Genomic DNA, 27,723 nt, shown 5'->3' on the forward strand with positions numbered 1-27,723 from the left:
TTTTACTTATGAAAAATTTAATTTTATGAGTCCCTTAAGAGACATGTGATTATCAGTCCATACATATTGCTCTCTTATACCTATCTCAAATCTATATTGAGTTCAACTAGGGTATACAGAAGAAATATCACAGATACAATAGGAACATACACGACAGCTCAGATGCAAGAAGCCCTCAATACAACTCCTGAGGGATATTGGGGACTGTGAACAGAGTAGGGGAAACTGTCGAGTCCATGGCAGCTTGCGGCGTAGTCACCTTGGATGTTAACCGTGATGATTGCACCACTGAATGTTGGGTAATATTTGGCGATACGAGAGATGGCAGTCTTCGCAGCCTCCTCAGGTGACGACCCGTGACGCATCTCTTCCACAGCCAGAAAACTGCACAGTTTCAAGTCATTATCCTTTTCTTAACATAACATTAGTTATTATACAATCTGTTGTACTAAAACATTAGCTTAATTAGTTGTCAAAGTTACTAATAAGTAACTAAGATCACAGTCATATTCCGATCACTCTGGAAAACATAGTAATAAAGTAACGGTAGTACAAATAATTTTTCCATGTATGCTAAACCTTATGACTTACCAATGAATTGGAGAGATTCCAATCCTCGAAAAATAGTCAAGTGTTCTTTTTTTTAACATTAACAATTGTAAATGTCCGAAAACATTTTATCCTTTCAAATCACCCATTGTCATTGAACTTTAAACAAAGAATTACCATTAGTCAATCAGTCTAGGGTAACTGTATACTAAGTCAGCTAAAGTCCCTCATTAATAATTAAGTAACGTTTTACAGCTTCTTTCTTGTACAATCATGGCAACAAAATAAATAGTACTCAACTATTGAACGAAAATGGTGACCTACACCTACATAAACATAAAGAAAAGGACATTTAAGATAAGGTAGTCAGTGAGCATTTTGGAGCCAAGGCTATCTATGGAACATCAGAGCAAAAATACTTTCATTTACAGCATGTCTGGATGTACAAAAACTGAAATGTTGCCGACAAATAGTTATTCAGATTCCTCTGATCCTACAAGCAAAATTATTTGTGTGCTTGACCAAAATAAGAAATCCATATTTTTACTAACCAGTTACTTTAATGAGAATAATGAGAATAATGATTTATTCCATAATAACTAAACAATTAAATAAACATTACAAAACCTCGGAATTACACTGCCACGATTTCCAGTTATGTGGCAGCGCAACTAAAAATATAATATAATATAATAAATAAACAAACAGAGTCCAGTCCATCACTTTAACTGCCATCTTCTGTGTAGCTTTAACTAAATATAAAATACACCTTTAAAGATATAAGTCACCAAAACAAGAACAAAAAAGTTTTCCTTTTAAATATTGGAAAATCTTTCTACATACATACATAAACATATCCCTGTACATAAATATATACAAATCTATAAATAAAAAACGTAATAATTTTGCTATTTACAAACCAAAAATAATTTGTTTTTTTTTTTATTAATGGTGTTTTTACATTATTATAGGTTTAGGCTATATACAAAAGAAAAATTACAAACAAAAAGATACTAAATTAATATACTGTTTTAAGAAATTAGTATCCTCCAACGAGAACAACCACCATTTAACAGATTATCAAAACTATTAAATGAGTTACATAATTTTATTTCAAGCGGTAATTTGTTAAAGTACTTTGGGACCAAGATAATTAAAGGATTGCCTAAATGAAGATCTGTTGACTTTAGGTACTCGAAAAAGAAGTTCTGAAAATTACGTCTAGCACTATAAACTAATTTCAAAAGTTTCCAAGTATTACCACTTCTGATATAAAATACTCTTAGTACCTTATATACAAAAAGGTGCTGTATAGGGAGAATTTTCAAATGACAATAAAGAGGATAGGAACTTTTCTCTAATAGATTTTCCTAATATGATTCGAATAAAAATGAATTTTGTACAACACTCGCAATTTTTTCTACGTTGGTATTTAAAAGTCCCGCCCTCCCGCCCCAACATTGAATTGCGTATTGCAACCTGGATTGTATTAAGGCGTAATATAAGATTCTTAATAACTTTTCGTCACAACAATTTTTTAAAAAATAAAATTTTCTGATACAAGATTTTAATTTATTTTGTAAAAACAATATATGCTTATCCAAGATAACTTTTCATCGAAAAAAACACCCAGATACTTAAATTGATCCACCTTTCCAATAGTCAAACAATTACAAAAATTTCCAGTACAGTTTTGCTCGTGATATTTTACCAATTCGTTAAAACTAAAAAACCAACAAAATCAAAATTCATAAATTTTGTTTTATTTACATTAATTTCCATTTTGTTTTCATCACACCACTTTCTCAAAAACTCGTATATCGTCCATCATGTTGTTCCAAATTTGTTGAGGGTTCTTTTCAGAATAAAACATGGCAAAATCGTCAGCAAAAACGCTTGGCTTTCCGTGAAACTCCTCCTCTAACAAATCGTTAATAAAAATTATGAAAGGGTAGCAGACAAAACGGAAACCCTGGGGGACCCCTGCTGAGACAGTCAGGGGAAAAACTCAGAGCACCACATACTTTTACTCTTTGCTTACGATTTGTGAGAAAACTTCGAAACCAGTCTTGTGCTACTCCTCTTATACCAACTGCATGTAATTTATCTAAAAGTATTTCATGATTTGACTAGGTCAAATTGCCCTTTTAAAAATCAATAAAAAGACCAGATGTTTTATTTTTTACTGTTGAAACTTTTATAAATCAGATTTGAGCTATTTAACAAAGCGTCTTCGGTAGATCTTCCTTTCCTAAATCCATATTGGTTATCACTAAAAAAATTCAATCTATCTAAAAAACTGTATTATGCGTAATTTCATGAGTTTTTCAATAATTTTTGAGAATATTGATAGAAGGCTTATTGGTCTTAGATTATCAAATTTAACTGATAACCCTTTTTTAAAAATTGGCACGATTATATTTGACTTCAATTTTTCAGGAAAAATTCCGTTTGTAAAACTTAAATTAATTATGTACAGTCAAAACGGAAGAAATTTCATTTGCTATAGTTTTTATTAAAACAACATTGAAGCCATCAAAACCAGAAGATTTTTTTATTTTTCAAACCATTAATAATGGAAATAAACTTCATCTTCAGTTTGTTGGATGAATGAAAAACGAAACTGGCCTTTTGCGGTAATGATACGGTAGAAAACCGGGGCCTTTATCGCAAGAACCCGATTGTGCCGCGATTAGGTAATTGTTTATTGTTTCTGCTACACTTAATGGTTCCGTTTTAATTTCCCCATTATCTAATTCCAGCTTATCAAAACAGTTCTTCACTTCTCCACCACTTATCCTATTTATTACTCTCCATTGAAGAGAAATATCTCCTTGACAATTTTCAATTAATTTAGAAAAAATATTGATTTTTTGCTGAGTCAATTTCATTTGATACATTTTCCGAGTATTTTTTATAGTAGTCTAAGTACTTGTTGTCATAAGGTCTCTGTTTGGAAATTTTATAAAGCTTTTTTTCTCCTTTTAAATTTGTTTAACAGTTTTGCAGTAATCCAAGGATTACGAGAAATCGAAAATCCTGAAATCGTGAAATCTATCAAAACAGATGTTAACATCGCTCGATTCAATACAAACTGCTCCCAATCAAGAGCTTGTAAACTTAGTTTTTTAGTAAAACATAATTAATTTTTGAAAAATGTGGTTCCTGAATACTACTATTTTAATTGGTTTTATTTCTCGATTAGTTAAAAATTCTATTCTTAAACCTAAAACGCAGTGATCTGTGAGGTTAATATCAAAACCTCGCTCTTAAATTGGTTTACGAATTTGTGTCTGATAAAGATATGGTCTATGCACGTTCGCGAGTCTTCTGTAATACGCGTTGGTTTGTATACAAACCTGAGTAAAACCATAGCTGTGCAAAAGAGTTAAATAAATTTTGTGGGTTTTGTTTTATCAGAGAGTATGTTAATATTTAAGTCACCTATGATGACTGTATTGTGGTATAATTGAGGTAATTTCACAGAAAGCTCGTTAATAAAGTCATGTTCCTGAAAACTTTGTAATCTATATAAACAGAGGAGGTTAAAAAACGAATTTTTGAAAAATCAGTTTAATTAATAATGAATCTGCTGTTTGGGAATTCTAATTTTAATTGAACTGTGTTTATCTCTTCTGCAACATAAACACAATTACACCGCCTGCTCTGTATAGTTTCATTACAATAATGAAACACTTTATATCCCGGTATTACTATATATAAATTTACCTCCTCACTTTTTATCCATATTTCGCTGAAAACAATAAAGCTGATTTTACTACCTATTTGATGGAATTCTAAAGAAATGAATTAAATTTTTTCTCAAGCTCCTGATGTTGGCATAAAATTAAGTTTAAGCTACTCCCATTATTTACATTGTTGAAAAAATATTCCAAATTATTTACATTATTTTCTACATTAAAACCTGACATATTTGTTGAATAAATAAAATCTAATGTAGGCCTATTTATTTTGAAGTTTACTGCGATAAAAAAAAAAAAAAAACAAAGAAATTAAAAAACCTGTAAAAAAGTCTATAATGTATGACAACGAAATGATTAACAATTAAGGTAAATGCCATTTGTACCATATTTAGAAATTATAGTTAGAACTAAGTAATAAAAATCTTGACGTGTAAAATAAAAATAATAAAAGAGCCATTTCAGTTGCATATTACATTTTTTCTTGTACTTAATAGGTTTAAAAAGAATACAGAAAAATTATTAGACAAAAATAATACGCATTAATACGCTATCGTAACTTAAGCTATTCAAAACTGTTAATTTTGGATCGAATCATACAAATCTTTAGTAAAAAAAAATACATAGTTCGTTATAAGTAAATAAGGAATAATTGCATAATGTGACATATCCACAGCTAGGAAATGCTCATAATACATAAAAATTCGATTAATTGGTGTCATAAGTTCAGATTGACATTTTTACCTTACTGTACGTTGTTACTTTTAGTTGTTCTATGTCTCTGTAAATTGACGATTCGCTTTACAGGTTCGCCTTCTCTGCTCTCCTAGCAAAAAATTTGCCATCACGACCACCAGGAGAACTGATAGCCAAGTTCCCGACATTTTTGCTTCAGGGTTCCTGAGGAAGAGTTTATTTTTCTGGCGTCAGGTGGTCATTGACGTACACAGGAGAACACTGGGAAGCAGTTCTTCACCCGTTGAGCTGTCAGCGGCTTCTCTTCTCCCTAAACTTCGAGATCCAGAGTTCCTTCATGTCTCCTTCTTTGAAACTGGATGATGAGGGATGGCTGACGCTCCTTCTTAAAGGCGGGTACTCGGTGTGTGGCCGCGACATCACTGTCCTGCACCTCTACTCCCAGGGCTGCGCCTATATCCTTTACTATGTCCACCACTACTCGCCCGGTGTTACCGGGACACCACTCACTTCTACATTATTCTTTCTGGAATAATTGTTCCATGCTCCTCATTCTGTCCCTCAGCTCACTTACTTCACTCTTCAAGGTACTGTTTTCCCGCTTTAAAATTTCATTCTCTTTCTTCAAGGTAGCAAACTGCTCACTTATTTGGTTCATTAAGGTGTTTGAAGCATCCAGCTTGTCTGAGACAAACTGTACCGACTTAGCGAGATCTAACATCTCATTTTTTAAACGATTTCAGCTCTCCGAAAACTTCAGTTTTGAAACCTTCCATTACCTTAACAATAAAATCCTTGGTAACAGCGTTTGATGCAGAGGCTGACGAAGTCCCGCTACCATGTACAGAAGGATTCTTGCACTCCTTGCACTTCCAGTCCTTTGCGGAACGAAGTAATTTCCTCCATCGCCTTCAGGTTTTATGCACTTTAAATGTGTTAATGCCTCACACCCTCCAGAAACACTTAACATCACTTACTTCATCGCACAAGGTTTTTACAAGCACACAGGACGACATTTCAACGGAAAAAAATAATTAACACTAGAAAAATTCAGGTTTATACAACGTATTCTACACAACGAGTACAACACGTGTCTTCCGACCTTGAACCTCAAACACAGCGATAAGCGATAGGTCTTATCAGCTCGACTGCCGGAGCTGGATCTGAACATGTTCTAATGGAGCTGGAGCTGGACTAATGCCCGTGTTCTAAACATTTTTTGAGAGGATGGTGTATGACAAATTTCTTAATAATCCATTGGAATGTTGTTTCCTTATCAATATGGTTTTCGACCAGGTTGTAATACTTCAGATACTTTAAGGAGAATCCTTACTTCAATTGGCTGGTGAACAAACCATGGGTCTCTTTTGTGACATAAGCAGGCCTTCAATACAGTTGATCATTTCATACTTTTAGAAAAAACTTGAGAGGCACTATTTTTAGGGAATTTATTAACCCTGGAAGTGTCTTATCAGAATTTCTGAAATCTCGGCACTTTTCATGCAATTTGCAGGCTCTCACGGTAAAATTCATAAAAAAATGTTTTTTTTATTTAAGTATAAAGTGTTATGCAAAGTCAATGTTTTTGTTATAAAACAGAGAATAAAACTAGATAAGTTTTAATAGGAAATTTTAAAAAATTATGCCATGTATCGTGACTATAATTTTAACTTAAGTATGAAAAAAATTATGTTACATTAAACTATCCTTATCTTACAAAAATTTTAAGATGAACAGAACATGTAGGATAGCCAAATTGTAGCAAATTTAGTTATAAACATACAAATATATAGTTTTATTGGTTAAAAAATAAAAAAAAGTGATAACAATTATGTTTATACAGAAAAGTGCAAATTTGCCACTTTTTCAGTTGCTAGGCAACACAATGAAATAAGTACTATCAAACAAATATTCAATATGTTTCTTACCTTTTTTTATGTTTGATGATATAGAGCAGTATATACTTAAAACAGTTTTTAACATTTTAGAATTGAAGAAAAAAAAACAAAATATATTTACACTAGGTTTTTGGTTTTCTCACTCTGAGTCACTTCAGATTCAACGTAATCACTCACATCATATTCCATGAGAATATTATAAATATCACTAGATCCACATGGATCAGCCATTACTAGTTTTAAAATGAAACTAATTATATTAAAACTGGACACAAATCATGTAGACGCATTCCCGAACAAAAAAGAAATGATTTGTTTACAACCGGCAATCTCCGCTACACAGATACGATCGAGCACAGCACAATGACAGCTTATAAAGTTAAGCTGGTTGCCATCTAGATACAGCACAAAAGATAATAAAGACCACTAAACATTAAAAGCAACTCATAAGCAATAGATTGATATATAATTTAAAGGTCTGTGACCAGTAATAAGCATTTTATCGGTATATTACGAATCGACCCCGTTAGTGTCGATTGCACTTTAGAAGTGACCTCATCAACACCAAATGGGTCGACCGACACTTCCAGGGTTAAAGTGGTTTTAATTGGTTTTAAGTGGTTATATTCTGTGTGTTCAAGTCCATCAAGAAGGGAAATCTTCATCTCCGATTACTTGTTTTCCCAAACAGGAGTACCTCAGACTCCATCCTTGGACCCTTGTTGTTTCTGTTGTATATAAATGATCTGCCTTTGGATGTCTCGTCTCCTTGTAAGAATAGTTCGGTAGCTATGCTATTCTTATGTTTTATCACAAAGATACCAATTCTCTTATCAATTACAACATCTCAATGACCTTCCGGGTGGTTTGTTACAAATAAACGGTATCTTCATTTCAACAAGACCCACACCACTCAGTTTGTCACAAACACCATGTAACTTACCTCACTTATTTTTACTTGACAACATTGTTATTAAAACCAGTCTCATTTTTGGGAAGAGAGAAAAGTCACAAGGGCCTAAATCTGGTGAATAGGCAGGATATGGAGCGGTAACCTTGTTTTTTTTTTTCATGGGAATGTGAGCTAGAGCGTTGTCGTGGTGCAACAGCCAGTTTTAGTCTTTCCACAAATCAGGCTTTTTCCCTCAAACGCCTTAAAACGTCACAAAAAAAATCAGAGATCATTGTAACACTAGGTAGCACGAATCCCTAAATGAACATTGCCTTTAATTTAAAAAAAAAAAAAACCACAAACATTGTTTTTATTGCACTTCCCACTTGTCTTGTTGTTTTCGATCTTGGTGATTGTGGGCTTTTCCACAGATGACTGCTGTTTTCTTTCTGGATCATAACCATAAAATCAACTTTCATCACCAGTTTATGATCCTGGATATGAATGTGGGGTCACTTTCAGATGTCTCTTTGAGTTCACTGCACACATCAACATGTTGCTGTGTCTGTTCAACAGTCAAAAGCCAAAGCACAAATTTTGTGACAACTCGATGCATACCTAGACTTTCAGTTCAAATATTTTGACAGCTTCTGTACCTAATACCAACACTATTACATAAGTCAATTATTGTCTGATGACGGTCTTCATGAATGAAGTGTCGAATGTTTCCAACAAATTTATCTGTTTTGCTCGTGGAAGGTCGTCCTGAACGATGATCATTTTCAATTGGTGTCATCATTTTCAATTTACCAGCCTTGAAATAAGTGTACCATTCAAAAACCTGTGTTTTGCTCAGTGAATGTTCTTCAAAAGCTTCTTGAAGCATTGCAAAAGTTTCTGCTGGTGATTTCTTAAGTTGAAAGTTGATTCAAGCCCCTTGTTCGAATTTATCAGCCATCACAAAAATCGCTATGTAATTATAACACAACAACAAAGCACAACTTGAAGATATAACCTAACCACTCACAATAACAAAACTCAGCAGCTATTGCGGTAGAGGCTGGTGAAGCACCGGTTTGTACAGTCGGGTAAAAAGTATACTTTTATGTTCTTTCACTTTCACATTTGATGGTCTTTTCGCCTCAGCTATGTATACCCAATCAAAAGCACATATCATAATGTAACACAGTACCTAGAATCTTGAGTAGTATCTTTTGGATTAGCTTTGTAAAACTTTCCCTAAGTATGTTCCGAGTTAAAACAGTTTTAATGTTTTCAAATTTAATTTATTTCAGTTTTCAGACTCAGGATGTTTCCCATTATTTCTTTTGCACTAATGACAGATTGAGTTGATCTAATTAAACTTATTTTGATTTCCCAAAATTTCTATTTCCACAAACATAGTATTCTAAATTCGTAATATAAAACCATTCTAACATTTAAAATTTTGTTATCATGTCTAATCTTATTGAAAACCAACGATTAAATTTAACCATTTGTTAACTTTTTGGGATTTTTTTCCAAATGTGGTGAAAGAAACTAGTCCTAAACTTAATCAAGTTTCTTTTACCTACATATTTCGCAAATACGATGATATTTACTAAAATGTTAAATGCAATTGATATTATTTAACGTTATAGTATTTAAAATGGAATTAGCAAACACTTTACTTGAGTTTATATACCTTGGAAGGAAGCGCATCATTACATCACCATCTCCAGTGCATGCAGCTGCACCAACTGTCCCATCTGCATAGCCACCAGCACCCACGAGTGGTGCATCTCCCACTCGACTATAACATCAAACAAACTTGTTACAGTCTATCATCTCTATGGTGCATGGTACCGCACCAACTGTTCCATCTGCATAGCCACCAACACCCACAAGTGGTGCATCTCCCACTCGACTGTAACATCAAACAAAATTGTTACAGTTTATCATCTCTATGGTGCATGGTACCGCACCAACTGTCCCATCTGCATAGCCACCAGCACCCACGAGTGGTGCATCTCCCACTCGACTGTAACATCAAACAAACTTGTTACAGTCTATCATCTTTATGGTGCATGGTACCGCACCAACTGTCCCATCTGCATAGCCACCAGCACCCACAAGTGGTGCATCTCCCACTCGACTGTAACATCAAACAAACTTGTTACAGTCTATCATCTCTATGGTGCATGGTACTGCACCAACTGTCCCATCTGCATAGCCACCAGCACCCACAAGTGGTGCATCTCCCACTCGACTGTAACATCAAACAAACTTGTTACAGTTTATCATCTCTATGGTGCATGGTACCGCACCAACTGTCCCATCTGCATAGCCACCAGCACCCACGAGTGGTGCATCTCCCACTCGACTGTAACATCAAACAAACTTGTTTACAGTCTATCATCTTTATGGTGCATGCTACCGCACCAACTGTCCCATCTGCATAGCCACCAGCACCCACAAGTGGTGCATCTCCCACTCGACTGTAACATCAAACAAACTTGTTACAGTCTATCATCTCTATGGTGCATGGTACCGCACCAACTGTTCCATCTGCATAGCCACCAGAACCCAAGAGTGGTGCATCTCCCACTCGACTGTAACATCAAACAAACTTACTTACATTAAAACATTAAACCAATATTTAACACTTTTATTATTTTGTGAGGCCTTTCGATATCAAAGATATCTTCTTCAGACACATCACAAAAGAAGATATCTTTGATATCGAAAGGCCTCACAAAATAATAAAAGTGTTAACCCTTTTAGCCCCGGCGTCCGATATATCGGACAGAGGTGGTCTAGCTAAAATGCCCAACGTCCGATATACCGGACGTCTCGAGAATTTAATGTAGCTGTCTAATAATATGTCCAAATGCCATCAGTTTCGGTATAGTAGTCGGTGAAGAAACGGGCTACATGCAAAAACAATAAAACCTTCCAATTGGCATCGTATTTCGTCGTCGTTGAGCGTAGTTTATTTGTCGATGTCAGCTGTCAGACGACTTCAGTTGCATTGTTGTTGTATGCTGACTTATAACCTCAATTAGTTTGCGTGATTGAAAAAGGTTGTTTTTCGTGTGATTTATTGTATTATTAGTAAAAAAACATGAGTAAACGTCGTAGAGAAAAGTTACCAGTGAGTGAAAACACTTTGATAAACACTATTATTAGTGGTGAATGTGCTATTTTTGGAGACAATGAATTGAGTTGTTTATATAAAATGTATATATTGTAAATATTATTTCTTTTACTTTTTCGAAAAATTAAACAAGTTTTAGTCTTACAAACCATTACAATTAGTTTGTGTTATTTTACAATTGTTATTATTTCAAAAGTGCAAAAACAAGTATACATATCTGTATACTTCTACTGACGTGTATGTGGAAATATATGAAGAAGTGCTTATGCAGCAATACAATTAATTGGATATATCTCCTGCATTTATCAAGGAAAGTTCTTTCAAATTTTGTGTGTGTAGTAAGAAATATATGTACAACAAAATTGCTTCATTTTTCAGGGGCTACAATTTTTTTTTCTACCCTTTATGTATGTCCAAACTATAAAAAATAATAAAAATAAAAATTTTTTTATGTGTATATACGCCTAAAAAACATATCATTCTGTAAAAGTACTTTTTAACTATTACATCTAAGAGTACACTTATTTGTGAACAATTTAAAACAAAAACCTAAAAATTATCTTCCAAAATAAGAAAACTAGATGTATTTTCCCTCAATTCTGCACTACGGTCCCATATCGCCATGGGCTTTCTGGCAAGTCCATGGAAAAATGGCTGGGGTTAAAAGGGTTAAATATTGGTTTAATTTTTTAATGTAAGTAAGTTATCAGTACCAATATAAGCTCCATCTACAACATCAAACAAACTTGTTACAGTCTATCATCTCTATGGTGCATGGTACCGCACCAACTGTTCCATCTGCATAGCCACCAGCACCCACGAGTGGTGCATCTCCCACTCGACTGTAACATGAAACAAACTTGTTACATTTTATTATAAAATTAAGTATGTTAAAAGTTTACATCAGTCTTCAATTATTGTTAATTTACTGGATATGATACGAGGTTCAGTGATAGAGAGGGCTGACAGCCCTAACTCCACCTATTTAATAAAGATATTTTTCATTTTATTTCTTTTTTTTAATCTAATTTGCAAAGAAATAAATTTTAAATTGATCAGTTTTAATAAAATTTGGAAATTAGTTCCAACATCAAAGAAACACAAGGATATGTTTTTTAGTTTTTCTGTTGGAAGTTCTCAAATAAAGATAAAGTTCACCACTTCTTGTCTGTTTGTATAAACGTTAATAGTCTATTTATCACTCTTTGTTGTCCTTAATTTTAGTAAATTAATTTTTTGATACGGAAAATACTTATGAAAATGTACTTTACCATATTAGGAAAACTAGAGTTTTAGTAACTACAAGAGGACCTTCTTCAATTTTGTTTCAATAGGGAATAAGAACTTTAATATTTGTTTAAATTGTGGACATATTACATGCTATTTTAGTATTAATTATGTCAAACTAACTCATACTTTTTCTACAGATTTGTCAAATATTATCCTAAAAAGTATTTTGTAGGCAGTGTGATGAAGTAATTATTTTCAAGTCCCTGTACCATAGAGATAGGATACCAAAACTTGTCAATAGGTGAGCAGCACAATAAACAATGAATATCAGCACAAGGGTAAAATATTAAAACTCCCTCCCACGTGCAGAAAGAAAAACAATTGGACAATTATCACAGGCCATGAAACTACAATGAAATGGAGCGAACAAAGATAGTTACAGTCATAAAACTGATTATTGATTCTGTTCTAGTTCATGTATGCACACACAATATACTTTAAAGTGCCATAAAAACTCATGTAACAATAACTGCCATATCATTTTACAGGTGTCAAAGTAATTTTCCTGGTGATTCTTTTGTTGAAATCTCGTTCTACAAATACTGAAATTTTTGTACACCATTCAAAATTTACAACCATACACTATCCATATATGAAGAATAATGATCTACAATTCTAATTTCAAGTATTCTATTTTAAAGTGAATTCACTGCACTGGTTTTCTGAGGCCATTTCTAGGCGGAGAGGCATTTTGTTCCCCATTTCTCAATAAACTTAAAGTTAAATAACACATTTACGAGTATGTCAGCGTCTACATCATCAGTGTCAAAAGTCTGCTCAACTTACCTAATATCAGAGGTACATGTTTGGCAGGTTGCACCTTTTAACCCTGGAACTCATTTTTTTCCACTATTGCAAACATTTTTCAAAAATTCATAAAAAATATAAGCTATTTCATATATAAACAGTTTAGCATCGGTTTCTTTCATCTAAAGACATAAATTCTAATAGCATTTTCCTCAACAAAAAAGTGTGAAGTATAATTTAATTTTTTATTCAAAATATTTTATCAAAGTTTTGGTTACTCAAGGGAATAAAAAATCTAAAAATAAAAATCTAAGATAGCCAAAATATATTAAATACTATACACTTTTTAATTAGCTTTTTTACACAACTGAGTAAATATTTGTCACAGTACATTGCTTGGCAACAAAGATGAGATTTAGGCACACTTGTAAATAGTGCAAAAAATAAAAGCTGTAATTTTTAATTCACTTAATTTTGGGTTCTAAAATGTATACACATGTATACATTTACAATAACAATAAGACAATGTACGTAATATTTGGCTCATTTCAGCATTTAAAACCACAAAGTGCAGTCTGAACAATCGACCACATGGCATCACAGGTGATCAAATACAGAACTCGCAAACACAAAACATGGGTCATAGACATCGGAATAAAAACTTAAATATATGTAGGCTGTAAACTCGAGTTTCATCTAGCTCACATACTTATTCTCAAATAGCACTAGTTATAAGCAGTTAACGTTAACCTTATGTCTCTGCCTCGGAAAAATGTTGAGAATCCATGAAGAACAGCATGTGAACATCAAATTCCTTTTCAAACTTAGAAAATCTGCAAATGAAACATTAATAGAAGAAAGGTTAATAGTTGAACTTACCCCGGTATTTTGTGGTTGGCACCATTGGAGCTCGTGCCTACAGCTACTCTTCCCTGTCTGTCCAGAGCTACCATGGAGATGGTATCGTGACTGTATGTGACTTGATCGTTTGTAATGGTCTTGCCTGAAGGCAAGGGATGGTAGGGGCCACATTGCTGGCTTGGATCTGGCTCAACATCCTGTAACAACAAGTGGTCAAGTCAACCAGGTAAATGAAATCTATAGCCACTCTCTATTGTAACAGACCAGAGCTATCATGAAAGATACAGACACTGAAAGGAGCCACATTGCTGTCTTAAATCTGGCTCAACATCCTGTAGTAACCAGTGGTCAAGGTAACTAGGTAAATGGAACCTATAGCCACTCTCTATCGTGACTGTCCAGAGTTACCATGAAAGATACAGACACTGAAAGGAGCCAAATTGCTGTCTTAAATCTTCTCAACATCCTGTAGTAAACAGTGGTCAAGGTAACTAGGTAAATGGAACCTATTGCCACTCTCTATCGTGACTGTCCAGAGTTACCATGAAAGATACAGACACTGAAAGGAGCCAAATTGCTGTCTTGAATCTGGCTCAACATCCTGTAGCAACCATTTGTCAAGGTAACTAATGAAATGGAACCTATTATAGCCACTCTCTACGGTGACTGTCCAGAGCTACCATGAAAGATACAGACACTGAAAGGAGCCAAATTGCTGTCTTAAATCTGGCTCAACATCCTGTAGCAACCAGTTGTCAAGGTAACTAGGTAAATGGAACCTATAGCCACTCTCTATGGTGACTGTCCAGAGCTACCATGAAAGATACAGACACTGAAAGGAGCCACATTGCTGTCTTGAATCTGGCTCAACATCCTGTAGCAACCAGTTGTCAAGGTAACTATTTAAATGGAACCTATAGCCACTCTCTATGGTGACTGTCCAGAGCTACCATGAAAGATACAGACACTGAAAGGAGCCAAATTGCTGTCTTAAATCTGGCTCAACATCCTGTAGTAACCAGTGGGCAAGGTAACTAGGTAAATGGAACCTATAGCCACTCTCTATGGTGACTGTCCAGAGCTACCATGAAAGATACAGACACTGAAAGGAGCCAAATTGCTGTCTTAAATCTGGCTCAACATCCTGTAGCAACCAGTTGTCAAGGTAACTAGGTAAATGGAACCTATAGCCACTCTCTATGGTGACTGTCCAGAGCTACCATGAAAGATACAGACACTGAAAGGAGCCAAATTGTTGCCTTAAATCTGGCTTAACATCATACAGCAACCAGTTGTCATGGAAATAATGGTCTTAACATAGTTCCTTGTACTGGATGGTTCTCATATGAGTGATGTTTATTTGGTGACAGTTTGTATTGTGTCACTCCTTACGACAATTTTATTTAATTGGAAAACTAGCTCTTATACGTAATTTGCTCAGATACATTTTAAATAATTTCTCTCTGAAATAAGTTAGTGATTTGTATAATAAGTGTATTACAAAGTTATGTACAACTATGTTAATAGGTTATATAGATTAACAGTAAGTGTGTTTTGTTTGTCTTAACGGATTGAGAACACAGTGATAAGCACCAGTCCAGACTTACACATGGCTGATTATCTTATCTTAAACAAATGTCTACTCAAAGGTTGAGTTTCATCCATATTATTTAATATTCAATGTTAAATGTTGTAATATCCTACTACTATTATTACTTTAAATAAATGGTTAAACTTAATTTGTATTCTGATTATAGTTAGAAATAACAAATAACTCAGTATGATATAAATGTGAACTTTAATGATGATAAATTAATTGACATACAAGTTTGAATTTTGAAACAAGATGGAGGATACAATAATGGTAAATTTTTTAAATACAATTCTTAATTTTTAGGGCAGGGTGGTTGTGCTGGCTTAATGAAATAGAAATATTGGGTATTTTTTTTTTATAAAAGATATTGTAATTTTGAAAAATAATAGTTGTAAAATTTTAATTATATTAATTTTGAATTATTAGCCAAATCGAATGTTCCTGGGTTTTATGTTCTTCCAATGAATCACTATTAAACTTAAAAGGAATTTTCTCACCCAATGTCTGTCTTCTGCTTCTTTGTACTTCAGTGATAATAAGAATTTAATAAAGTAACCTTTCAAATACTGCTGAATAAATGTAACCAGTTTCTTTATAATAATAATCTTGCTTCACTTCTTCCAGATCCCTCTCTCTTCTCCACCTTTCAAATATCTGCTCTCTTCACTCTTCAACAATCATCCCTGCACACTGTATCACTGACTTTAGTTCACTTTATAACTTTTGAATTTTTATATGTATTAAGGTGAATTTTGATTAATTTTGATATATTTAATTTTGTATTTATTATTGTTTGTATTAAAACTTGAGACAATTTATAAATAATTATTCCTTAATTATTATTACTAACAAATTTCTAAATTAAATTAGGCCTAAGTATTGAAATGAATGTGAGATGGGCGTATGTATTATAATTAAAATAAGCAGTTACCCATGGCTTTGTACTCTTGTATTCTTCTTGGCTTTGTGAACTGTATACACTAACAAGTTCTACATTTAATAACTGGTGTTTCGATACAGACATAAACAAATTTGATAGTAAGGTGTTAAAAATGACAACAATAAGCAATGAGTCTTGTTTGCTGAAAACAGCAATGAGGGATTGTGCTCAATAAAACTTTTACTGTTTGATTATTATTTTTCATAGCTAAATAAAAGCACCAAGCTAGCAATTGCGATCCTTCCTGTTCACTGAAAAACTTTTGAGGTCTTCATAACGAGACTTTTGGATACCTATGAAATTATGGGTACTAAACAATTTGGATTAAAAAAAATTAGGTCAACAATTGATGCAGTAACTAACCTTGTAGATGTAGTAGGCGATGGGTTTGAGAGGTGAAAACAGGTGCTTTACATTTTCCTTGACCTCTCAAAGGCTTTTGACTGTGTGCATCATGAGACTATTTCTTATTTACGTTAATAATTTGAACTCATCGATCCATTATGGAGAGATGATTCAATACGCTGATAGACACAACTCTCTGTATTTCAGATAAAACAATTCAAGATTTAGAAATAAAATTGTCGATCTAAGTTCTTGAATATAACACTTTTCTGAAATAAACTTAAACTCAAATCACTCAAATTCATTAAATTTAATTTTAGACAACATGAACAAGAATTGATACCAATTGTGTCTATGGATGGTGTACTCTTACAGGAAACAGAATCCACCAAGTTTTTGGGAATACAAATTGATTGTGGAGCTAGCCCGAAACGACAACATTAATTCCGTCTGTGCTAGAGTTGTCAAATCAAATATTTATTTGTTGTAAACATGTTCACATGTATAACAAAGTCAACTTAAAAGGTTACTTAACCTAACTTAAAGAGTTAACAACTTCGTAAAATTCTGTTACCTCATGCCTTGCATAATTTGGTAAAGTATTACTCCTTTGATATCTTAAAATTGTCTATTTTGGTCTGGTTTGCACATATCCGTCATATGGTGTGAGTTTATGGGGAGGTTGTGCCAACTACAGATTGTAAAGGGTTTTTAAATTACAAAATGAGGAAATTCGCATCATGCTCAAACTTAATTTTAAAGAGTTGTACAGGGATGTGTTCAAGGAGATAAAAATGCTTACTTTACCCTGCCTCTATGTGCTGGAGGTGGTTATGTCCTAGTGGACCAAGTGTACATTCGTACAAGGCCAATACATCCATCAGTATGGAACAAGAGATAGAAAGAACTTGCAAGTATAACAGCCCAGGACAACAGTATTTGCGCATTTGCTGTCTCAAATTGGTGTTAGGCTAATTATTAAACTTCCTGAATGCATCAAACAAACAGATAATCTAAATCACATTCGAGCTTGATTGAAGCGCCATCTGGTGGCAAAAGCATTTTACTTGGTTGATGAGTTCATGGAGAGTCGCTGGGATAACTAATTGGTATTGGCCTAAAATAAGCCAAAATTTTGGATCTGGTGTACCTAATTGAATGAGTATGCGTATGTGTGATGATTGTAAGTATGAATAGATGAAACTATTAGATTAGAATTTTAACTTTTAAAACAAACGTTGCAAAACAATGTGTTATTGTCAAAATGCAAAATAAAATGAAATTAAATTGATACAAAAATGTTCATATTAACATAACCAACATTTCACAATAATTAGACATTTTTATAAATATTCTATTTCTGAGTTATTAAAGTTTGAAATTTTTGTATGGTAGCCATTTGAAATCTGATATGATATTTTTCTGAAACATTTTTTCAAATCAAGTCTTAATTAAACTAAATATTTTGCATTTTGCAACTAAATATATAAGTTTGATCTCTATATCTTTATACCATTTCAAGATATATAACAGTTTTCCTTAAATAACACAAACAGACAGATGGTAAACTAAGCAATATAGGACTATATATTATATCACATTTCTTACTTATTTTGACCTAAAACATCAAATGGTGGTGTTTGAAAGAGTAACTTATATGTACACCATGTGCATCACAAAAGTGTCTAGTTCCAGGCATTACCGTTACTACCAGAGCTTTGGTTGAGTTTGATTTGTTGCCTCTATCAAAGAAATATATAATTTAATACATTATTATTAATAATATAAATAAACTTTATATAAAAAATCTCGTGTTACAGTGTTTGTTTACGCTAATATCCAAAACCACTGAACCAATTTCAATAAAATTTTATAAATATGTATTGTTTGCTCAAACTTAAAAGATAGGACAGTTTTTACCTCGATTAATAAACAAATTGTTAATTTAAGGTTTTTTTATAGATAAAAGGGTTGAACTCACTTCTAGAGCCTGCGTCATTTCATATCAAATCAACACGGTATAAACATGACCACTTCAGAATTTGATGAAATTTGGTATAAAGGTAGTCCTCTCAAAATTTGAATTTGATATAAAAAAACCTTTTATGACAAGGTATAATGTGTTGTATATCAAAAGAAAGAGCATTTAAAACTGAGTACTATGACACCAGACACCAATACCATCTGTCTAGCTCAATTAGGAGAAAAGCTATAATGATTTCAAAACATGTTGGTTCCAGTTTTTTGTGGATTTTGAGAAACTTTACATAGCCATAACTTTGAAAACCGATTGAAATATTTGGAGAAAAATTGGCAATTTATTGGTGACCAATATAAAGATAAGATATTTAATCATTTTACATTTTCAGTAAAGTAATTTCTCTATTTGTAATACTGAACATATCTGTGACTCACCAACCAGAAGTTAGGCTGACAACTGTTGCTTTGCCAGTTGCTCCACACTTGTTGGGATTGTTTCGTTGTCAAGTTCTCCTTGCGGAAACCCATTTCCAATGCAAACTGTGTGGCCAGCTCTCCCACCAGGATGGAGTGTCGTGTGTGTTCCAATACATGGCGTGCTACCGAAATGGCAGACTTTATCTCTCGCAGAGCACCAACCGCACCGATGTTCATTGTTACTCTACAGACAAATCCTTGAAATAATATGACCGAATTCTCTGAAAAATATCTTGGAAATTAAAGAGCCATACGAAAGTTCCGAGAATACTCTATACCGAACTGCAGTATTCAATATTACTATTCGAATACAGCAGGGGGAACTAACTAGAAAAAATTTACATACAATGTATTTTATTTGAACGTTTGGAAAAGATGCAAGCTATCGTGTAGGACTATGCTGGCAATCTACATATGATACGAATAGGCCGTTGAGCGACCAAGTACTACACTACACCAATTCTCTTCTCTTGTTAGCTTTAGTGATTATACTGGGGGTCCACAAAATACTCCATTTGTTAGATAAAAATAAGTAAGAAATATCATATAAAGTACAGTCCTATCTTGCTTGGTTCACCGTCAGCCTGTCTAAGTTTTAGGAAAAAATTATATATTAAAACTGAATAATGGTATAAAGTTCAAACTTTGCAAAATTAGTCAAAGTAAGACGTGTCAGAAAAATAGCATGTCAGGTTTTAAAATGGCGGCCATACACAATTTTCAAGCGGTAATAACATCATGAAAATTAGTATTTCATCATCTCTAAACCATCCTAGATAATGCCAAACTTTGAATGTAAAAAAATTAGTTTTTAAAAGAGCTATAAATAGGTGTAATAAAAGTCATATAATTTAAATTTTTTAGATTTTACGAGTTTAAAATATCCTAAATTTGAACTATTTAAAAAAATTTAAATATGCTAAAAAAGTGATAACCGTAACATATGTTTAGAAAGAGTACTTCTTCAGTAACCTTGGATAAAAATTTAGATTTGCTTAAATATTTTAATGAGGTAACAGTACAAAAACTGAAACCATACAACTTTAGACCACCCTCTATACAAGAAGTGAAATAAATTAAATTTTTGTATGAATAGAGAGACTTTTTAAATGACGCACGACTCAACTTAGCTTTATACTTGAACATTTTTTATGTATCTATATATATAAAAATGAAACTGTTCGTGTGTAACAGCATCACTCACAAACGGCTGGACGGATTCGCCTAATTTTTTTTTAAATTTGTTTGTCTTGATCTGTAGAAGGTTATAGGATACTTTTTATCCCTTTCCCGATTCAGGATTCCGCCCCACTGGTTACAGAAATACCCGTAAGAAATGCATTGCAGCAAACATATGTTATTAAGTGAAAGAGTCTTTTCAAATTTTTAATCAGCTGTTCTTTGTAAACATATATAATGCGACAAAAAATATATTTATATATAAATTTCTTTACACTTATAGTTTTAAAGCATAGAGTAAGCTTAAGAGAAACGACAAATTTTGTTTAAACTGTTTCTGCAATCATAATATATAAAAATGAATGTTTGTGTGTTTGTCCTTTATAGACTCAGAAACTATTGGACCGATCACTATGAAAATTTGTATTTTTCTATGTAGAAGGTTTATACGCAATGCCCATTGATGTAACTAACCACCAGGCTGTACTGCAAGATATAAAAGTTATCAAAGCGCCTGCACATTATAAACTGCAATTACAACACAGTAGTTACGTATATTAAAATATCCAAACACTATTTGAAGGCAAAGAAATATACGGGCAAAGCTTAAGAGACGCGTGCGAAGCCGCGGGAAACAGCTAGTAATGATATATTATTAGTTGGTCCTTTGAGGGTTAAACACTTGTAGTCATCAGATCATGCAAGCATGCATGTGCGTGCGTGGCTAAACCAGCTACTACACCATCTAATCTTAACCCTTTGAGGTCGGCCGGGACAGCGTCTGTCCCACTTGTGATGAGTGGCCGAGTAGCGCGTGGGACAGCATCTGACCCGGCATACTTGGGTGGCTGAGTAGTGAACAGGACAACTGCTGTACCGCACGCTGTATTGCTTTGTTCTTTATTTTTTATCTCCTAAACGAACTAACCTTTTCATGCCAAATGTTTTTTTGTTTGTTTCTTAAAAGGTTGTATTTTTCACAAAAAAACAAATCGAAATTGTTCACTTTGTTTTGAAACGTTTACTTGCAAAGAAACTATTCTTTCATTTTTTGGATACCACTGTATTGAACAGCTGTATTCTCTACAAACCTGAAAATGGAATAAAGAAGCCTCTTAGTGACTTTCGACTAAAGCTTGTCCAAGGACTTATTCTTCGTTTTGGTCCCATTGAGCGAATTGTTCAGAGTCCCACCATACGAGAAACCACCAGGCTTTCTGCTAGAAATAGTAATCACTGGCCAAAACAATCCAACACTCAACGACGCAGTGTAGTGTACCGCAAAGCCGGAAGAGAGAAGAGATCCACTATCTACTGCAGTGGTTGTGACGTAGGATTGTGTTTGGATCCTTGCTTTCTAAGGTATCACATCATCCAACATTATTAAAAGGACTTGAAAATCATACTCCAAACTATTTCAATCTGTGTAAATAACTTTAATTTACTGAACTCTACTCAATACAATTTGTAACTATAAAAATATATTGATGTATTCTTATCCCAAAGAAAATGTTTCTTTTCTAATTAAAATCTAACATAAGCTGTATACTGATATTAAAACTAATTTTAATGATAAGTATTAGAAAAGAGCTTCATTCTAGGGTTTTTTTTACCACCGAACACGCTTAAAATGTAATGAAACACAAGTTTTCAAACTTAATTAATGTAAAACACATATATTAATTGTCAGAAAATTCGTAAGATTAACTCATAATAAAGGTAATTTAGTTTTACAAAATAAAAACTTTACTTTGAACCAACTGAATAAAAAATAAGAAAGTTAGAGGAAAATAACTAGAAGGATGCACGGGATGTGAGATTTGAGTGAAATCCCGCTGCCCAGCGAGGGCAGGCAGGGCCCACGCGCACTGCCACTCAGGCACAGTGTACATCAGATAGCGCCGGCGTCAAAGGGTTAGTGGACTAATCTCTAATGTGATTATATTAAACCTACCCGTCCATGATGAAAGCGTCAAGTGTGGTTTCTCCATTTTCATCAGGGCTACCACCAAAACCAACTGTAAAATCACATTGCTCTCTTTCACAGACCGAGCAGCCAAGCTCTACGGCATCAATGGCAGACAGGTTGCGTCTGTACACAGCATCCCATGCTGAAAAATAATACTCAGCATAAGTTTTAGATAAAATGAGAATACATAGTTAAACAACACAAGATAGGTTAAAAATGTGTGTATGACATTACATCAGCTATTTCAAGGAATATTAGGTTGGTACTCTGCATCCCATAGTGGAACATACCACTTGGATCTTTACAGCTGGTATAACTTATTTTACATGATTCTGATTTTCCATTTAAGTAAGAAATGGTCTTTCAAATAATCTTACAATAGTGTCAATTAATTTTAAAACAAACACTAACAAAAACAATATAACTTTATTTGTGTGAGGCCTTTCATATGAAAATATCATCAGATGTTAAATTTTATTTCAGTTATGTGTGTCTGATGATGTTTTCATTCAAAATAAAATAGCCCACACAAACATACACAAATAAAATTGAATTATTAATGGATTGGGTTTGTTTTAAAATTAATTCTACCTTAATTAACCCTGGAACTGTATGATTAAATAAAATATGGTACTATACCTTATGAAAACAGTTCCAAATGTTGTAGGTTTCCAATACATATTTCGGAACAAAAGTTCCGTTACCGGTTGGTAAAAAAAAGGTGAAAGTGCTCCACATGGGGTTGTTAAAGTTAAAGTAAAACATGTATAATAAAACATACACATGGGGATATAACAAAATAAATAAGGACAAACAATAAACAAACATTAAGATGGTTGCCCTACCACACATACACACACGATCACGACCGGACAGACAATAGACAGATTGAAGTGTGTAGCAAGTACGTAACTCCTATTCTTGGTGTGTACTTGTCTGTTGGTTTACAAGCTCATGATAAAATTTCTTGTTCAAGTATATTGTTAAAAATAAAATACATTAGTACATTTTGAATCTTTGCGTTTGAAGTGACATAAATTTCATCTTCAAGAGTTTACAATATTTCCTGTAAAAAAAAAAATGAATAATTTCTAAACTGTAATCAATTTCTCCCATGTTGTCACTGTTATCAATAAGAAGCTGGGCAAAAGACGATTTTTGACTATATTTATCGGCGGGTTAGAAAAGTGTCCCTTAAATCTAGATTTGAAAGTTACACAGTCCAAAACAACTGAGAAATAGAAAAGAAAAACATTTTTTGAAGTCTATTTAACATATTAACGAAAGATGTTAATGAGCTGATACGTCACAGCCTACTTTTGTTTTTCTAGTCTATCACTCTTAGGTATATCAATTTTGTAAATTTACACAAATATACTTTTAATGATTCTTAACCTATACTTTGGTATAAATTTTAGATTTTACGGTAAAACAAAACTATGTAGTAAAAACAATTGGCCAGTGGCTAAACGCTTGAATCAAGCATAGTGGACTGTGGCAGTAAAAAGATCAAGATAAGATACTTGTATCTTCTTTCCATACGATGTTGAGAACAGAGGCTCCAGTATAATAATAGGCCAGCACTACAATCAAATCATCATTATCGATATTCATGAGTACCGAATCCTCAATATTCATTACTAGGCCTATCTAAAAATACTGAAAGCAAAATGTTGAACCAAATTACGTAATAGGTATTTCAAATAACAATATAGTTCTACTGGTTTTAAATTTAAAAAATTAGTATAATAAAGATAAATAAAAACTATCTATAGTTATAAAATGTTACAAACAAAACAATGTAACGTTTATTTACTTTTTACTATTTTCAAGGATAAACGTGTCTGACTCTTTGTGACACAAATAAAACATGTACTCATCATTGAAATTTAGTCAAATTAATATTAAACACATGATTTTACTTTGAATTAATTTGGAGCAATAATGTCAAACTGAATTACGTTTCAGGCTTTTAAAACTGTAATATAGTGAATCTAAACTTTTATACATGAAAGAAACGTATTTGTTTCAGATTATATAGAATAACTAAACTTTATTTAAACAATGTTTGATCAGCATAGTACTTATCAAATCAAAAATTCTTTATTTGTAATTTCATGGAGAAATACAATGGCGTCATGGTAGTAAAGTCATATTTTATATAAATGTTATGATTACTCTAACCAATCTGACATGGTATTTCTGCAAGTACTGATGCCGCCAAAACTACATTCATTAATTAAAAAGTTATAATTAGTTTTATTCCAACTAAATTAGTACATGATCTTCAATATATTCATAATACCAAATTTAGAATGTTCAAAAAGTATTCTCAAGGTTATTTTTTGCAACAATGTGTTCTGACTTTTCTTTGCAGTAAAACGTTACTAGATTTCTACCTTAAATTCTTTTCATCTCCTCACTAAAAACTGGACAATTCGGATTTAAAAGAGCAAGGTGATTCATTATCTTGTAACCACTTAAAACATTGTTCAATGTTTAAAAATACATTTCGAGCCAATAATTTATGTTCATCACCATTGTTCTAGCTGACTACACTAGCCTACTCAGTACGTAAATGAAATAAAATCAGCGGGCAATGATAATTATGAATATAAGTCAAATGTTGTATTTAATAATTTTGATATTTCTAATTGATAATCATGATAAGTGGTGGCCACTTATTATACTGAAGCTAGAACAGAAAACGTCTTTGATACAACAGAAAATACTGTGGAGACAGTAGGCAGACAATGCTTTCGGAGATAAATTTGCAGCTAAAGTATTAAGCTTATAAGCGGCCAGTACCTTCAAAAATACTATATCCGATTGGCTAAAGTAATCGTAGGTACTACGCTGCTCAAAAAGCATATATATATATAAAGTTTTGTTGATTTATGTAATCTGAAACAAATACACTTCTTTTACATAAAAAGTATAGCTTCTCTATATTACCATTTTAAAGTCTAAAACGTCGTAATTCAGCTCAACATCATTACGTTAAAAATGTATTCAATGTTAAAACGTGTACAGAAATAAATGAAAAATGTAAATCATTTTTCATTATTGAGTAATGGCGGCAGGAACAGTGACGTACATGTCTGTTTCGCAAGCATTCACATTTATCCTTGAAAATACATAAGATAAGTAAATTTTATTGTTTTGTTGTAATTATGTATTAATTTGTAAATGATATTAATATTTATACATTAATTTCTAAGATTAAAAACTAGCCAAAGTTCTTTGAAATATCTATTACGGTATTTGGTCTGACAGTTTGCTTTCAGTCCTTTGGATGGTCATGAATATCGATGATTCCATATCATTCGATAATCGTCATCCGATAACGTTGGTGGCTGCTTATTATACTGAAGCCAAATCTGCAGAGTGAACGTATTTATACTACAAGTAGCATATCTGCAATTTTGAAAACTTACCAGTGGCGGTAGCATTGGTAAATGGCCAGGTATTGATGGCGAGTGGTAATCCTCTTTTAGTATATACATCAGTTAGTAATGTCTCAAATATGAAAATGTTAACAACAGCAATACATAATAATCCCAAACCTACAAGAGAAAGAAAATAACAAATACAGTTGCAAGAAGCTGAATTTCGCATTATAATAAAGCTTGTAAGGAGTAACTTACTAAACTTTTTCAGGTTAGATCAATTGTTAACCTCGAATTTCCTTATTTTCACAAGAGGCCAATTGTAGTATTATAACTGATCTAAAATAGAAACATACGATAGGTAAGCTAGGATACTGAATAATACTGTTAATATTCTGTAAACAAGTAGAAACGTTTGAACTACACTGCCTGTATTTTTATATAAGTAAAAAAACACCGTTTTACATTATAATCAGAACCACGTCTACACTCAGTCTACAATATTATGATTGACAACATCGGCCTAATGCCTTTATCGGCTTATAACACTTATCAGTATTACCCAAATAATGTTATCTTCAATAAAAACAGTACATACAACTTTTTTTCTCTTCCTATAGGGAAAAAATATTTACATGGCAGGCTTTAGATATTTACCAGGAAGAAAAGCATATTCACCTTACTGTGTCACTGTTCTCTATGTTGTTATTGTAATAGATTCTTTTCAGTTAATTGTATCGATAAGAGAATGTAAGGTACATTACTTCTGAATTTAAATACTATGTTTAGATATGTTAGTACTGTGATATTCAGGTTTTTGTTTTTGAGTCAGTAACTGATTAGATTATTTTGTTGTAGGAATCAGGTTCTGCATTATCTTCTTAAATGGGCGCTTCTACCTGGTTTGTTTCAATTAATCAAGTAGGAGGGCTATTAATTTAACCGTCAACTCGACTAATATGGACGTGAAAGAATGCTCAGACGATGATCGTCCAAATATAGGAAGAATTGGATTTTAATAATTAGTTTTAAAATTACAATTGTTGATGTCTTAATAATTCTTGATTAAACCTTCAAAATCTGTTTATATACTTCATACCGGTCTTGGTGTATGTTTTTCGGTCGTCACCACAACTACGGGTCAAATTAAGGTGAATATTGTGGCTTATGTTTTGTGGGCGATTGTCACTATTACTGTTATGCTGCTTTATTTACTTGTATTTTATTAATATATATAATGTAATATATCTGTGGGTAGAAGCCATAACTTGATATGTCGACTTTTTTGTGAAATAGAGTTATGAGCACCACCAGATTCTGCTCATTGAGATCTACAATATGGTAGAACCCGATATGTCAAATTCCCATAAATACGAGAGTTATGGGCCGTGCCCAAACCTGATATGTCAAATGTTGTCATTATTGATGTTGCCACAACTGATATGAAGGTGATATCAACTCTTAAGGGCAGTCCGACCTCCATAAGAACATAATGTTAACTTGGGAACCTATATCTCTGTAATGGTTATAGATAGAGTCCTGATTTTTTATTTTACTTATTAAAATAGCTTATAATCTAGTCTTATCATGAGGTTTTTAAATTTGAAAAAAAAATTAAAAAGTTATAATTTTTTTTATAATTTATTGTTTTTAACTAACTTTTTTATAAGTAAAAATGTTTACTGTGCCTCATTGACAAGAGATATTTATAAATTCCCATGAGGGGAACTAGGCAATAGTAAGTAGAATACTGTATAAAAATTTGACTGGGGTAGGCCTAGTAGTTTTTGAGTTTATAGGGCCCCAAAGTTAAAAAAATAACAAGTTTCGGCAAATCAAGAAAAAGCAAGAAGGTAGCATATTTTGGACTCATACCTTGGTTTAAATGATGGCCTGCACTGTAGGAAGGGTTGTCTGGATCCTCTGCTTCTTGATACAGATCCTCCAGCTTCCTTTTGGCTAAAGTCCTTGATTGCCTGATTTTTTTTTCAATGTCGTAAGCCGCTTTATCTGCTTTGCGAATCCGCTGGGTGTCGAGACGTTTTAAAGCTAACCGCATATTCAGTCCTGGTTCTAGCCC

The 27,723-nt window shown here is 33.0% G+C and overlaps 1 protein-coding gene across 1 annotated transcript; it reads right to left on the bottom strand.

Moving 5' to 3' along the window:
* LOC124371674 (N(4)-(Beta-N-acetylglucosaminyl)-L-asparaginase-like) lies at positions 1-26,227 on the bottom strand. Its single transcript, XM_046830011.1, has 6 exons — positions 25,692-26,227; positions 22,240-22,396; positions 19,065-19,290; positions 13,789-13,967; positions 9,421-9,528; positions 1-384 (listed from the first exon to the last, which is right to left on the bottom strand). Exons 1-6 carry the CDS (start codon positions 25,870-25,872, stop codon positions 159-161), a joined length of 1,077 nt encoding a protein of 358 aa, XP_046685967.1. The 5' UTR covers positions 25,873-26,227; the 3' UTR covers positions 1-158.
* Between the last annotated feature and the right edge of the window lie 1,496 nt (positions 26,228-27,723).

The sequence above is a fragment of the Homalodisca vitripennis genome, unplaced genomic scaffold (assembly GCF_021130785.1).
Source record: "Homalodisca vitripennis isolate AUS2020 unplaced genomic scaffold, UT_GWSS_2.1 ScUCBcl_1796;HRSCAF=5867, whole genome shotgun sequence".
Classification (NCBI taxonomy): Eukaryota; Metazoa; Arthropoda; class Insecta; order Hemiptera; family Cicadellidae; genus Homalodisca; species Homalodisca vitripennis.

Coding starts and splice junctions, on each gene's coding strand:
- LOC124371674 (XM_046830011.1), bottom strand. CDS start 25,872: ATGCGAAATTCAGCTTCTTGCAACTGTATTTGTTATTTTCTTTCTCTT. Junction 13,968..19,064: donor GTCAGCCTAACTTCTGGTTG/GTGAGTCACAGA, acceptor TTGTTGTTACAG/GATGTTGAGCCAGATCCAAG. Junction 9,529..13,788: donor GCCAACCACAAAATACCGGG/GTAAGTTCAACT, acceptor TTGATGTTATAG/TCGAGTGGGAGATGCACCAC.